The 15858-nt window shown below is 46.2% G+C and overlaps 1 protein-coding gene across 3 annotated transcripts in view; it reads left to right on the forward strand.

Annotated features, from left to right (window-relative positions):
- HIVEP2 (HIVEP zinc finger 2) overlaps positions 1-15858 on the forward strand; it is a 105260-nt gene that overhangs the window by 73371 nt on the left and 16031 nt on the right. For all 3 annotated transcript variants that reach the window (XM_004701970.3, XM_045294435.1, XM_045294434.1), the window contains 4 exons: positions 285-329; positions 1819-7357; positions 8478-8632; positions 12056-12231. In XM_004701970.3, the coding sequence (XP_004702027.1) occupies positions 2204-7357; positions 8478-8632; positions 12056-12231 (5485 nt within the window). In that variant the 5' untranslated portion in view covers positions 285-329; positions 1819-2203. The remainder of the gene's footprint in view (positions 1-284; positions 330-1818; positions 7358-8477; positions 8633-12055; positions 12232-15858) is intronic.

Below are 15858 nucleotides of genomic sequence, written 5' to 3' on the forward strand. Positions count from 1 at the left end.
TAAACGCAATGTCAGTCCTTTGAGGAAACCAAAATGGCTCTTTAGATTTGGTGTACATTACAGAGTTCAGAATTTGGTGGTAAATGGTTAAAGAGATGAAAATACTGCCTTCAGAAGTGTACAGACCTAGACAGGATATGCTGATACATACTAATATTTTTTATTAGCTAATATTTTTGTTTAATAAGGATTTCTGTGATTTTGGAGCAATATTCTTTGACCTACTAATATATCTAGCAATCTTAATGAACAATTTCTCCTAACTACTTTCCTTTTGTTCCCAGGAAGCATCAGGACAATCATGCCCATGAGAACGCTAGATCATTCAGGTAATAATTTCATTTTTGTTTTTGCTTACTACTTTTTAAAACTTTTTTTTGAGGATTTGTTGAAGACTCACAGAACAGATCAAAGTTTTACATTCATCATTTTAAACACATTTTGATTCAACTCATCCACTGCAATGGATTTTATCTTACTTTTTCCTTGTGTTTCCCTTTTTTCCATCATTCCTCCTTCTTTTCTAACCAGCTAAACTTGTCCCCAGCTAAAGATTTCCCCTTTAATCTTAAAATGGTTGATTATTCTAATGTAAAGGGCATTCAGCTCCAGGCCGAAGGGTAAGGACCATAGTCTTAGAGGGTCTCACCGTTCTCTGTTATCAGATCAGAAAGCTTGGCTTCTTTTATAACTTGGAGTTTGGGTCCACGTTTTGCCCCTTTCTATCCAGGACATTCCAATGTGATCCGTTCCAGAGCAGTTGGTAGTGGTAGCTGGATACTATCTAGTTATTCTGTACCGAGTTGTAGAGACTTGGCTTGAGGGTTTTATTAGTCCACTGGAATAATCATTTCCATATGTCTTTTGATTTTCATCATTCTTCTTTCCTCTGGACAGGAAAACACCAGTAATTGTACCTTAGATGCTGCTCAAAGGGATTTTCAAGACCCTAGTTACTCCTCCTCCTGTTAGGTTGTAGGACATTGTCTTTGTGAACTACGTAATGACAGTTGACTTTGGTCTTCCCCGGGGACCATAGACCAGATCCATTAGGCTTAGGGATTGGTGTCTCTATCATTTGAGAGAGTTATCATTTCATTTTTAAGCTGCCCCTTTGGCTATATTTTGTTTCCTGAATTTGAGAGGCTTCCGATTTGTTTTCTTTAGATGTGCTCTTTTGCCTTTCCAAAACTCCCTAATAGTCCTTGATTCTGTAGCCCTGATCGGGCTGTACCGTTCGCTCCTTTTAAACCATACAATATAGCAGGTGGACTTTACTGTGAAAGTCATGAAACTTGGTTAAAATCAGTGCTGGGAGTATTTTAATTAAAGTTATACAATTTTAAAAAAATAAAAAACCTTTAGAAAAAGGCTTCCTCAAAATTACTTTTTGTACCAAAATTGCGCAGTTTCTAAAAGAGGCAAGGAGAAATTTATACTTTGGATTTAACACTAAAATCCATATAATCTAGCAGTGCCACGAATGTCACACTGGTTGAGCATTTGGCTGCTAACCGAAAGTGTGGCCACTCAAGCTCACTAGCCATCCGGTAGTCTGCTCCTGCAAAGGTTTCAGCCTAGGAAATTTGGTGGAGGCAAGTATACTCTGTCCTATGGTGTCCCTGTGAGTCAGAATTCAGTCAATGGCAGACAACAATGACAATACAGCAGCGTAACTAGTTTAATGGCCACATAAAGAGTCTTTGAAGTAAAAAACACTTTCAGTTTGCCCAATTCCTGTCTGGTTAGTTCAGGTTGATTTTGAATTCCGGTTTGATAACTCTTCTGACCGCTTCTTTGTATTTTCTTTTTCTGCAGGTCATTCCATCTTAGTGAAACTGGCAATCCAACTTTGCTCTAGTTGATGAGCAAAACTTCTCCCAGACTATTCATTCCCACTCACCCTAGTCAAAAAGATTCAAATGCCATAAGAAGTCTTTATAGATTTGCACTTAGCTTTCAGATGGATGCTTCTGCAATGGAGAGAACTGTGTTATAGCCCCTGTTCAAGGACATTATCATCGAAGGCTCATAGACTCCCATATGAGAGTGGAAGTTTCCAAAGAGGAAGAAGCATCAACCCCTCTGCAGACACCCCGGAAAATGGACGCACCCAAGCTTTCCTAAAGCACAGCACCGGGAGACGCTCCATGAGTCTGCAGGGCTTGCACGTGAACTAGCACTTAAGACCGTGTGTAACAAAATGGACAGTGGGGACACAGCTCTAGGACACAAAGCTACCTCAAGGTCTGGAGAAACTGAGAAAGCATCAGGTAGATGGAGACAGGAGCCATCAGCTGTGAAGATGAGCACTTTTGGCAGTCCAGAGGGACAGCAGCGGCAACCGCAAATCGATCCAGAGCAAATTGGAAACGCGGCGTCAGCACAACTCTTTGGTTCTGGGAAACTGACATCAACCGGTGAAGTGGCCCAGCAAGTCCCCGAGAAGCAATATCCCCCGCACCATCCGAGTCCTTATTCATGCCAACACTCACTCCCCTTTCCTCAGCACTCATTGCCACAGGGGGTCATGCACAGCAACAAGCCCCATCAGAGCCTAGAAGGCCCTCCGTGGCTCTTCCCTGGCCATTTGCAATCTGTCGCCTCCGAGGACTTATTTCCTTTTCCGCTACACGGCCACGGGGGTGGCTATCCCAGAAAAAAGATATCCACTCTGAACCCTGCGTATAGCCAATACTCCCAGAAAAGTATCGACCAGTCTGAAGAGGCTCACAAGAAGGAGCACAAACCCAAAAAGCCCGGCAAGTACATCTGTCCTTACTGCAGCAGGGCGTGTGCCAAACCAAGCGTACTGAAAAAGCATATCAGGTCCCATACTGGTGAGCGGCCGTACCCGTGTATTCCATGTGGTTTCTCCTTCAAGACAAAAAGCAATTTGTACAAGCACAGGAAGTCCCATGCCCATGCCATTAAGGCCGGGTTGGTGCCATTCACAGAGTCAGCGGTATCTAAATTGGACCTCGAGGCTGGTTTTATTGATGTAGAAGCAGAAATACATTCAGATGGTGAGCAGAGTACAGACACTGACGAGGAGGGTTCGTTATTTGTTGAGGCTTCGGAGAAAATGAGCCCCGGCCCACCACTCCCGTTGGATATAGCTGGCAGGGGCAGCTATCATGGGTCCCTGGAAGAGTCCTTGGGAGGTCCAATAAAGGTGCCGATTCTGATTATCCCCAAAAGTGGGATTCCATTGTCGAGTGAAAGCTCTCCGTACATCAGTCCCGATATGCTACCCAATCCGTCTCTAAATGTTAAAGCTGATGACTCGCACACAGTTAAACAGAAACTTGCACTAAGACTGTCAGAGAAGAAAGGACAAGATTCTGAGCCATCTCTGAACCTTCTGAGCCCGCACAGTAAAGGAAGCACTGATTCTGGTTACTTTTCACGCTCAGAAAGTGCAGAGCAGCAAATAAGTCCTCCAAACACAAATGCAAAGTCTTATGAAGAAATCATCTTCGGAAAATACTGTCGGCTCAGTCCGAGAAATGCACTCAGTGTTACACCCACCAGTCAGGACAGCTTGGCCCTGGGTAGGAAGGGCCTGATGGAATCATTACCTCACGTAAACACCAGGTTAGAAGTCAAGATGTTCGAAGACCCTGTATCTCAGCTGATCCCAGGCAAAGGAGACATTGACCCCAGTCAAGCAGGCATGCTGAAAGCTCCCAAATTCATTAGCGAGACCAGGCCTTCCCAGCACGAAGGAAAACTTTATTCAGCAAATTTCCAAGGCAGCAGCCCAGTCCTCTTAGATGCACCTATAGACTCGTCACCCCTTATCAGAAGCAACTCAATGCCCACTTCTTCAGCAACGAATCTAAGTATTCCGCCTTCTCTGAGAGGCAGCCACTCTTTTGACGAAAGGATGACGGGATCCGACGACGTCTTCTACCCGGGGACGGTGGGCATCCCCCCGCAGCGCATGTTAAGAAGACAGGCAGCCTTTGAGCTGCCTTCGGTACAGGAGGGGCACGTGGAGGTAGAGCACCATGCCAGGATGCCGAAAGGTCTCCCAGGCTCATCCTCCAAGGAAAAGAAATTGATTCCTGGGTACGACTATGAGACCTGCCAGAAGCCCTACAAGAAGTGGGAGGACTCGGAAACCCCAAAGCACAGCTACAGGGACATCGCCTGCTTGGGTTCTTTGAAACACAGCGGCGAGTATTTCATGGAGTCCTCGGTGCCGCTGCCAGGCGTTCCCACCCTGTTTGGGGCGACGTGTGAAACCAGAAAGCGCCGCAAGGAGAAGAGCGTGGGAGATGAGGAGGACACGCCCATGATTTGCAGCAGCGTTGTGAGCACCCCCCTGGGCATCCTGACGTCAGAATATGACCCCAAATTGCAACTGCAGGAAGGAGGCAGGAGTGCATTTGCCGTGGTCGGGCACGAGAACCCTCCTCATGGGCATCCCGAGCGCTTTGACTCCGGTGGCACCCCGCTGCCGTCTGCAAGTCTCTCCCTTGGGTCCGAGGAGGCCCCCTCCGCCGCCGATCCAGACAAGGTGGCCGACCTAGGAGGCCGGAAGCCTCCGGGAAACGTGATTTCTGTGATTCAGCACACGAACTCGCTCAGCCGACCTAACTCCTTTGAAAGGTCCGAGTCGGCCGAACTCGCGGCCTCCGCACCCGATAAAGCCTCGTCACCCTCCGAGGCCGGGGACAGCGAGGTCTCCGAGGCGCCCGTGAGTCCCGAGTGGGCTGCCCAGGGGGAGAGTGCCGAAAGCGGGGGGAAGCCGCCGCCTTCTCAGCGGGGGCAGCAGCAGCCCTACCACGCGCAGCCTCGGTTGGTTCGCCAGCACAACATCCAAGTCCCCGAGATCCGGGTGACCGAAGAGCCTGATAAGCCCGAGAAGGAGAAGGAAGCGCAGAGCAAGGAACCAGAAAAGCCCGTGGAGGAATTCCAGTGGCCGCAGAGAAGCGAGACCCTTTCCCAGCTGCCAGCCGAGAAGCTGCCGCCCAAAAAGAAGCGTTTGCGACTCGCAGACATGGAACACTCCTCCGGCGAGTCCAGCTTCGAGTCCACGGGCACCGGCCTCTCCCGCAGCCCCAGCCAGGAAAGCAACTTATCGCACTGCTCCAGCTTCTCCATGTCCTTTGAAAGAGAGGAGAGCATTAAGCTGGGGGCGCCTGCGAGGCCCGACGAGCTGGGGAAGCATTCTGAGTTCCTGACCGTCCCCGCGGGCGCCTACTCTTTGTCTGTCCCTGGTCACCACCACCAGAAAGAGATGCGGCGCTGCTCCTCCGAGCAGATGCCTTGCCCGCACCCAGCCGAGGTCCCAGAGATCCGCAGCAAATCCTTTGATTACGGAAACTTGTCCCATGCTCCCGTGGCGGGCCCATCCTCGGCCGCAGTGTTGTCGCCGTCCCGAGAGAGGAAGAAATGCTTCTTGGTCCGGCAGGCGTCCTTCAGCGGTTCCCCGGAGATCGCCCAGGGTGAGGCTGGTGCGGATCAAAGCGTGAAGCAGGAGCAGATGGAGCACCTGCACGCCGGCCTCCGATCCATGTGGCACCACGGCCCGTCCGCCATGCTTCCGCCCCTGCCAGCCGATGACCCCGGGAAGCAGGCCCCGGGTCCCAGTGCTCCGCTGGGTTCTGGGTCCCTGCACCTGGCCCAGCAACAGATCATGCACGTGGACAGCCAGGAGTCTCTGAGAAGCCCCTTGGTGCCACCCACGTCCTACATCGCCAGCAAGCACGGGTCCGAGCCACCGCATTTGTTTCCACGTCCAGAGACGATCCCGTATTCTCCGCTCCAGAGCGCCCTGTTTCAGTTCCAGTATCCGACTGTCTGCATGGTCCATCTGCCCGCTCAGCAGCCTCCCTGGTGGCAGGCTCATTTCCCAACCCCCTTTGCTCCGCACCCTCAGAAGAGCTATGGCAAACCCCCGTTCCAGGCAGAAATCCATTCGAGCTACCCCTTAGAGCACGTCTCAGAGCACACTGGAAAGAAAGCTGCGGATTATGCACACGCGAAAGAGCAGGCTTACCCGTGTTACTCGGGAACATCAGGGCTACACTCAAAGAGCCTTCCAAAGTTACCCTCCGACTCCAGCCCGAGGTCAACAGATGCGCCCTCCGAGCCGCTGTTCCCAGAGGAGTTTGCCTCGGCCAGCAGTGGGCCCTTACAGTCCTTACCAGGAACAGTGGTTCCCGTTCGGATCCAGACCCACGTACCCTCGTACGGGAGCGTCATGTACACAAGCATTTCTCAGATACTTGGGCCGAACAGCCCTGCGATTGTCATCTGCAAAGTTGACGAGAACATGACACAAAGAACCCTGGTAACGAACGCAGCCATGCAGGGAATCGGGTTTAACATCGCCCAGGTGTTAGGGCAGCACGCAGGCTTGGAAAAATACCCCATTTGGAAAGTACCTCAGACCTTACCCCTCGGCTTGGAATCCTCAATCCCCTTATGTTTACCTTCCACCTCGGACACCGTCGCCACCCTTGGCGGTAGCAAGCGCATGCTTTCCCCAGCCAGCAGCTTAGAGCTCTTCATGGAAACCAAGCAGCAGAAAAGGGTGAAGGAGGAAAAGATGTACGGACAGATCGTGGAGGAGCTCAGCGCCGTGGAGCTGACCAGCTCCGATATCAAAAAGGATCTCTCCCGCCCACAGAAGCCACAGTTGGTTAGACAAGGCTGTGCTTCCGAACCCAAGGACGGCTCCCAGTCAAGGTCATCTTCCTTCTCCTCACTGTCACCTTCCTCGTCACAAGACCACCCGTCCGTGGGCACGCCTTCCGGGGAGCCATTCCCAGCCAGCAGGGAGATGCGGTCTGGTTCCAGGGCACCACCGGCCAGGCAGAGGTCCAGTGGGCCTTCGGAAAGCAGAGAGTCATCGGATGAGTTAGAGATTGATGAGACAGCATCCGAAATGAGCATGAGTCCACAGAGCTCTTCCTTGCCACCAGGAGACGGCCAGCCTGAAGGCCAAGGCAAAGGCCAGAAGCCGCCTGTTGGCATGCTGGTCCAGATGTCATCTGGCCCAAGTGGAAAAGTGTCAAACTCGACTCTTCTTTTCACGGATGTGGCAGATTTCCAGCAGATTCTTCAGTTCCCCAGTCTGCGGACAACAACTACTGTGAGTTGGTGCTTCTTGAATTATACGAAACCCAATTATGTGCAACAAACCACCTTCAAATCCTCAGTGTATGCTTCATGGTGCATTAGTTCCTGTAACCCAAACCCCTCGGGATTGAACACCAAGACCACGCTGGCACTTCTGAGGTCGAAGCAAAAAATTACCACCGAAATTTATACTCTGGCTGCTATGCATAGACCTGGAACCGGCAAGCTGACATCATCAAGTGCGTGGAAACAGTTTGCTCAGGTAACCGTCTTTTTGGAAGGCACTCTGGGTTTCGGATTTTATGGCTTAGCCGACATTGCTAAGTGAAGCATCTCAGGTTTCAGACATACCAGTAAGAGCCAGGTCAGAGCTGCAGGAATCCCGAGCAGTACCCTTACAGTGGGTGAGAGAGACCACTGACTGCACACGTCCTTAGGAGGCCCCAGAAGAAACGCCAAAGACTCAGTATTGCCTTTGCCTGCGATCCAGGAAATTCTGCACAGGGGAGAACACCTTTGGGTTCTTCTCCTTTCTGGCCTGGGCTAGGGACCCAGGACATGTATTGTTTTGATGTTAGGGATTCAGGGACTGGTGAAATAGGGCTGTAGTGCCAGGGCTTGGATACTGAGAGGAAGGATCAGGATGGAAGCACTGAACTTGGAGAACTTTGGAGGGCTTATTCTCCTTGTTGGTAACTTTCCCCTGGCACTGATTTTCTATATATCTTTCAAAACTCTCCCTCCCCCCAAATTATCTTTTTTTAATTATCTGACTTGTTCTGCCGTGAACAACTGATACTTTACATGTAATGTAGTAAAAATATTTATAAAGGGTACTTTGAAATGTATGCTAAATTGTGAATGAAGCCATTGGAGGATTTGAAAATGTGTTTTCCCTTAAGTGATTTTGGGGAGTATTTCCTTAAGTATGAATTTCAAGATATACAGTATGTCTCAGTATGTTTTTATTAGCTTTCCCAAATTAAGTGGTACCCGGTTATCTTTGTAATGAAATGTGGAATGTATTCTACGGATAGTGCCACATTCTGAATCTATCCCAACTCAGGCTCTGGACTGCTAACCACAAGATCAGCTGTTCAAAGCCACTAGTTGGAGCGTAGGAGAAAGACGAAGCTGTCTGCTCCCGTCAGTAATTCACAGTGTTAGAAACCCTACGTAGGGTCACACTGAGTCAGAATGGACTCAATGACAATAGGTTTAGGTTTGTCCTGTATTTTCTGTAACCAGCACCTGGCCTTTTGCATGGGCTTTGGACTTCATTTCCGAGCTGAGGGAAGAGTAGGGTATGGGGTGTGTGAGCTGCTCTTGATCGTTTGTCTTAAAGTAAGCATGTTAAATGATTCTCTCTTTCTGTCCTACAGATGAAACCTGATGCATCGTTTTTATTTGGCAGCAAACTAGAAAGGAAACTAGTGGGAAATATCTTAAAGGAAAGAGGGAAAGGAGATAGCCACGGCGATAAAGATATCGGATCCAAACAACCTGAGCCAATCCGAATTAAAATTTTTGAAGGAGGGTAAGAAAACATAAGTGCAAAGAAATGTACAGTGTTCAGATATAAGTCAGAGTAAATGGCAATCGGTATCTGCATGGAAAACGTAGCATGTTCTCTGGTTGGATGCTTAAAATGAATTCCCTTTCTCTGAACATTTCAGAAGTCTGGCTGGTAACAGGTACTGTGATCATGTCTTTTCGTTGATAACTGGCTTGTACCGAAAATGCCCCTGTTCTATGGGGTTTGGGCTTCTCCCCTTAAATTTTCACCCTTTGTATTTAGCTCCCCGTCAACTAAATTGCGGAGATCTTCATGTCCTCTGTGTTTGTCTATTAATGACATTTTATGACCATTTGTTGTGTTTATGGACATGTTTTTATGCCGTGCTTACCAAAATGAAGTCAGGGATAATCATCCGGAGTGAGCTCGTTTATCTGCCTATTTGCTTTGATTATTACCTGCACTTCAGACCTCATTAGCATGGCGCCAGTTTGCCCATCACTCTCCTCTATCCAGGATCCCTCGGAACTTACCGTATATACTGGAGTATAAGCCAACCCGAAAATCAGCTGAGGCACCTAATTTTATCACAAAAACTGCATTGAAAATGTGCTGAAAAACTCAAGTTTATACACGAGTATATACAGTAACTCTCAAGCCTCCTCAGTCTCCTCTGGTTTTGACTGTTCCTCAGTCTATGAGTTTCTTCCTTAATGTTGAGTTCAGATGTACAGAACTCAAGTAATGAGTCCAGTGGCTTAGCTATCTATGTACCTTAAGAAAAATGACATACCTGTTCAGTACCTTGCAGGTTTCGGTTTGGATGTAAACAAACGTATCTTCAGACCAGCCCCATGGAAGTAGAAGCCCAAGGATAGGCTTTAAAATTTTTAAATGTTAAAACACATTAGCCTCATGTGGAGGATTATGAGATAGTTAGCCTTAGCTCTACAACAAATCCATGTTTTCGAGCATGAGATTATCCAATTATATTTGGAGAACAACATAACTTTACTTGCTTGCCTATAATATGTTGACTGTTTCGTGAGATAAAGTACCACTTTATCATTGAATTTTACCCTGTTGGAGATGGATATTAAAGTTGCACCCCCCCTTAGATGTTGCCCCCTTCATGGACCTATTGCTTTCGCCCTACAAACCACAGTTGTATATAGTCTGTGAAGCTTGTCTCAATGAATAATTTTTGTCATCCCTCATCTTTTAACACAAATGAGAGAAATGGAGCTTTTATCTTTCCCCAGAGACTGAGAGGTCCCTGTGAGTGAACCAACACTCTTACATTCAGCAGCTTCTCCCTAGCAGTGCATTTGTACCACTAGATTAGTGAGATCCTCACAGTTACTGTATGCTTTGGGGAGCCCATCTCCACTACCACTAAGGAAGGACACAAGTGGAAAAGCGTATGTGAATATTTTATTGCTGTGTTTCGATGGTGCCCAAGGAGTGTGGCCATATTTCATTCCCTCCTCCTTGCATTGATATGGGCCAGCTCCCACCCATTTCTTAACGTAAGATCCACCTTCCACCTGGGATTGGCCAGAAGTTTGTTTCAAGCAGCCTATCACCACCCCTTATCCTCCTGCTTGCGTTCACCTAATTTCTGTGAACGATTGAAGTACTACTGACCTTGTTTTTTAAGTATGCATTCTATGTATTTATCTCATTTATAGATGTAGTCACTTAGCTAAACTTATATTTTAATTATTTTGACAAATTTTCTGGTTAAATAGCATCCATAACATAGTTAGCAGTTCACCTAATTAGACTTTCTCCCTTAACACTCTTTCAATGGATCGAGTTATTGAAATTGAGCTTGCTTTTATTTCTGGTGATGAATTTCCTAAGACAAAGAAGTTGCTACTGCTCTTGATTTTTTAAAAATTATTAAGTATAGGTGCCTTTTAAAGGAGCTCTGGTGATCATGCATTTGGCTACTCACCACAAGGTTGGCAGTTTGAACTCACCCGGTGCTCTGAAAGAGAAAGTTGAGGCTGTCTCTCCTACTGCTGTAAAGATGTACAGCCTTGGGAACACACAGGGGCAGTTCTCTGTGCCCTGTCGGTTGCTATGCAAGGACTCGACTCCATGGCAGTGAGTGAGTCTAGTGACTTTTGGTAAATCCACAGTGAATTAGGATATCCTACTATGTCATTTTACCTTTTAAAATAAGGGAAAAGAACTCCTCCAAAGAATTCTCTCTCCAAGAATGATACTAGACCCATAATTCCAAATTAGCTGTGATTTAAGGGATTATGATCATCAGTGAGTTAATTAGTTATATGCTACTGCAATCTATGATAGATGGTTGAGCAAGGAGTAGATAATTGCCTTGGTATTTCAATAAAGAATTACGAATTTATCCAATTGATGTGACTACGTTGGATGACTTAAAAAGAGGAGCCTGATGATGCAATGATTAAGCACTCATTTGCTAACTGGAAGGTTGGCAGTTTGAAGCACCAGCCCCCCAGTGAGAGAAAGAAGTGGCAGTCAGCTTCCATAAAGGTTTATGATTTTGGAAACCCTATGGGGCCAGTCTACCCTGTCCTATAGGGTCACTATGAGTCAGAATAAACTCTGAACGCACAACATGTTTGGTTTGGCTTTTTGACGACCTCAGACATTCTCTGAAAACTCCCTATGAAATGATTCTGCAAAGAAATGCAAATTTGATGGAAAAATAGACTTGCTAGGTTTCTTATGTACCTCCAGGAAGCCAGTTGAAATTTAGACTCCAGTTTGGAGCAGACTCGTGGTCCTGGGAAGAACAGCTCAGATCAGTAAACACAAACAATCAGTCTGTGTAAGCGAGACGTTGTCTGAGGGGTTCTCATGCCAGGAATATAAGAAAGCAGAGTATATAAAAATATACTTTAAAAGTATAAAAAAGCACTCCTTGCTCAACCATCATATGATCTATCATAGATTGCAGTATGTCAGTCATATTTATTTTATCAGACCTAGAGGTGTGTGTTGTGTGTTCACATCTTAAATAATAAGATACTAATAAAGGATGTGTGATGATTCAAATGGGGGGGGAGTGCCTTTTGAGATCTCTTGATTGGAGATGACGCTAAGAGCCAAAAGTTGCGGACGACGGTAACTCATTTAAGGCAATAAGCTGATGGTACCATCTATATCCTGAGTCTACATATTTACACTTCCTAGGAGGACCCCCATCCATTTTGAAGCCCGTGTTTTTCTGGGGGAGGCAATGGCTCAGCACAAGGACATTCATAGGGAGAAGGGCCTTCGGCTTGAAGTGCCTGAGCTAGCTAGTTCTCCCAGGTAGTTCCTAAATGGAGCGTGTGGGCTTCACAGAAGTAAAGTTGAATATGACCCTTTACCATGCAAACAATTGGCTCTCGGTTTGCTACGCGCCACCCTGAAAGTGTCTGTCCCCCTCCCCTTGTCTTTTACCAGGTATAAATCAAATGAAGACTACGTATATGTTAGAGGACGTGGACGTGGAAAGTACATTTGCGAGGAATGTGGGATTCGCTGTAAGAAGCCAAGCATGCTCAAAAAGCATATCCGCACTCATACCGATGTCCGGCCTTATGTCTGCAAGCTCTGTAACTTCGCCTTCAAAACAAAAGGTACGGGACGGAGCTGGGAGAGAGAGAGAGAGCGGGAGAGAGGAGAAGGCTAGCACTCTGGCCACTTAGGATTCTGAGTACTCTTTTATGTCTAACATCCATTGGCAGGAAGATGGTTTGGTATGTGAAAATATGACTCCACCAAATGTATTTTCTCCCTCGACAAAGCGATCAAAGGACGTATGTGAGACTATGAGGCTCCTTTTATGACTTAATTAAGAGCTATAGGCTTATGTCTAGGCCGGTCGTCTCCAAAGGAAGTGGCTAAGAATTGCCTGGGTAGCTATTACTTCATGTTGGAAATGTTATGTGGTCTCTTTGCACCAGCTTCTCAATGCTACAGGCAAACAGTGCATGCAATAGCATTAGAAAAGCAAGGCAGCAGCTGAGAAGAAAACATGCCCATGGTCAGTTTCAAGTTCATAAATAATGTAGAGATCCACAGACTCCCAGGTGGGCCGCTCCATCCACAGCAGCATTAATTATGCATAGAAATTTGAAAGCTTGAGTTCCCGTGTATTTATCCGCAAGGAGACAGTTTCTTACTCTGAAGCCACGCTGTTAATCTCATAAAATTTAAGACTTGCCTTGGAATATTCCACCGCTTTTTCAAGAGAGCATCTATGTCAAGTAATTTATATCAATTTATAGATGCATATTTTGCATCGGAAAGCTGCTCTGGTTATAATTCCTCCCTCTATGAAGTTATGAGAATGTCCATGAACTCGCTGTTTTCAGAATACAAACAGGAATGGATAGAGACAGCGTCACTTTTGTAGAAGTCACATGTTCACCTTAGTGCTAAGGGACGCAGCATCTGTCTCCTACCTCTTCCAAAACTGCAGTTGAATCAAGAAGTCCTAAACAGCTTCCCTGGTCTGACAGGAGAGTCAATGTGTTACCTCCAACTCCTCTGATTCATTTTTTTAATTATTGCAAAAGTTATCTACATTAAGACTTGCCTCTTTTTAAGCCAAGGAAGAGGAGGGGGTTACCCAGCTCATAAGTAATAAATATAAAAAAATCTTAAATACTGTCTACCTTTCAACAATCATGCCGTGTGTGTGGATCTTTCCTATGATTGTCCCTGGAAGATGAGAAAATGGGGACTTTGGTTGCGAGGAAATATTACAAATTTCCCAGTTACTGCAAGAGATGTATCTACGCTGGGCCTGTGAGTTGGGTGTCTTTAACTGTACTGCCATCGAGTCAATGTGGACTTAGGGTAGAACTGCCCCTATGGGCTTCCAGACTGTAACCCTGTATGAGAGAAGAAAGCCCCATTTTTCTCCGGAGGAGTGGCTGCTGGTTTTGAACTGCTGACTAGTCAGATCACAGCCCAACTTGTAATCACTAGACCACCAGGGCTGGTTTGAGTTGGGTGTAGCTGTGGAGAACAACTGGAATCAGCAAGAAATTGCACCTTTGACATTATTTTAAAAATCCAATTAAACTGGGCTCTAACCCTTGTCTTGGAAATTTAGCTGGGAAGAATTTACTCTTGGTCATTATTGGCGTTTCTTTGGCACCCTGTAGGAATGTGCCAAGGTCTCATCTCAAAAGTGAGCAACGCCTGGGCACAGGGAAGTTCTGCTGGTGTTCAGTTACGGGGCAGCGTGTGTGGTCCAAACCTACATGGTCTGAAGCCCTGGTGTGTGTGGGGGTGGGCTGGGGGGCTATGCCCAGATTCATTCCTTCTTTCTTGTTCCCTTCTTGTGGTCAGCAGCCCTTGCTTCCCCCACTGAACCACTTCCTGAAGGTCCCTCCTTTTGCTGCCTTCCTCATGGCCCTCTTGCCCCCATCCCTCCAGAAGCTCATTACTTTAAAGAACCACAGCCAGTGTGGGGTTACTTAGGATTCGGTTTCGAACCAAAACATACTCTGCAGATGGGAGTTCACAGCCAGACTACCTGCTTAAATAGAAAAAGATAGGAGAAGAAACACATATTCAGATCCAAATGAATTATCCCAACCCCCAACCATAAACACCTGTACACGTGATGCAGCTTACTTGCATCCTTGCAGAAGACAATTTCTGTTCATCAAGATGTGCATGATCATGTGAAGAGTCCCCGGGTGGTGCAAATGGCTCACATGCTCAGCTGCTAACCTAGAGATTGGAAGCTCAACACCCCCCTCCGCCGCCCCCCCTCAGATGCCTCTGAAAATCACTTATTGAAACCCTTATGGAAGACAGAGTTGCTGGGTCAAATGAGCGGTTGCCAGGAGTCAGAATTGACTAAGTAACAATGAATGGGCTAATTTATATCACTAGTTTACAGATTTAAAAATCCTAATTGATGTGCCCATAAGAATTCTTGAGCTCCTTTAAAAAATTGTGCATATAATTTTTTGATAAATAAGAGTGCATTCCAAAAAATCAAAACAAACCCCACTGCCATTGAGTTGATCCCTATTTTTAGTGACCATATACATACTTGCTTGTGACCATATATGGTTTCCAAGATTATAAATCTTGATGGGAACAGATAGCTTTGTCTTTCTCCTGGAAAGTGCCAGGTGGGTTTGAACCACTGGCACTGCCGTCAGCTGTATCTCAACACCCAGCCCACTGGCAACCTAAAAATGTTCTACATCTTTGACCTATCAAGGAGGAGCTCTGTTGATCCAGTGGGTTAAGTGTTGGGCTACTAAACAAAAGGTCAGCAATGTAAACCACCAGCTGCTCTGTGGGAGACTGATGGTCAGGTTGCTTCTACAAAGCTCTACCACCTTAGTAACCCTATGGAGAACCTCTGCTCTTTCCTACAGGGTTGCTACTGATTTCATAGCAGTGGGTATAGTCTTTGGTATATCAGATTAGTGCAACTTCATATGTGTATAAGGTATACATAAAATATTAAGTAGGTAATGACAGTAAATAAACAACAATGCCTCAGTGTCAAGTTACAGTTCATCTGAAATTGATCAAACTTGTCATCACGATGATTGGTAATTATTTGCCATTGGAATATGAAAGTTGGAAACAAAGAGAAAGGAAGTGTAGTTGAAACTATGGCCTGGGTGATAGACATAAATTGGAGATTTCTATCTCACGATTGAATTTCTTCATAGCAAATTCCTTTTTCGGCAACGTACATGTGGCCTTCACTAAATTGAATACACAATCAAATTGACTATATCTGTGGGAAGAGACGATGGAGAAGCTCAAAGTCAGCAGCCAAGTGAGGGCCAGGGACTTACTGGAATAGAACACTGATTGTTCATGTCAGGTTGAAGTTGAAGGAAATTAAAACAAGTCGATGACAAGAGGAAAGTAAAAGGAAATAGGGAAAAGAACCAGCAGGCAAAGGGCATTTATAGAAGTCTAATACAGGCATGAACATATGTAAATATACATAAAACGATAGGGGAATGGAACTAAGAACTCATATCTATATGTTAAGAATTAAGGTTGCAGATGGACACTGGGCCTCGAGTCAAGTACTCCCTCAACACAAGAACACTTAGTTCTAATAATCCGGGATTCTGTGATGCTCACCTTCCCGACATGATCACTGAAGACAACATGGGTGCATAAGCAAATGTGGTGAAGAAAGCTGATGGTGCCTGGCTATCAAAAGATATAGCATCTGGGGTTTTAAAGGCTTGAAGATAAACAAGCGG

This window comes from Echinops telfairi, unplaced genomic scaffold, assembly GCF_000313985.2.
Source record: "Echinops telfairi isolate 266 unplaced genomic scaffold, ASM31398v2 ScPeMD7_3533;HRSCAF=4204_0, whole genome shotgun sequence".
In the NCBI taxonomy this organism is placed as follows: Eukaryota; Metazoa; Chordata; class Mammalia; order Afrosoricida; family Tenrecidae; genus Echinops; species Echinops telfairi.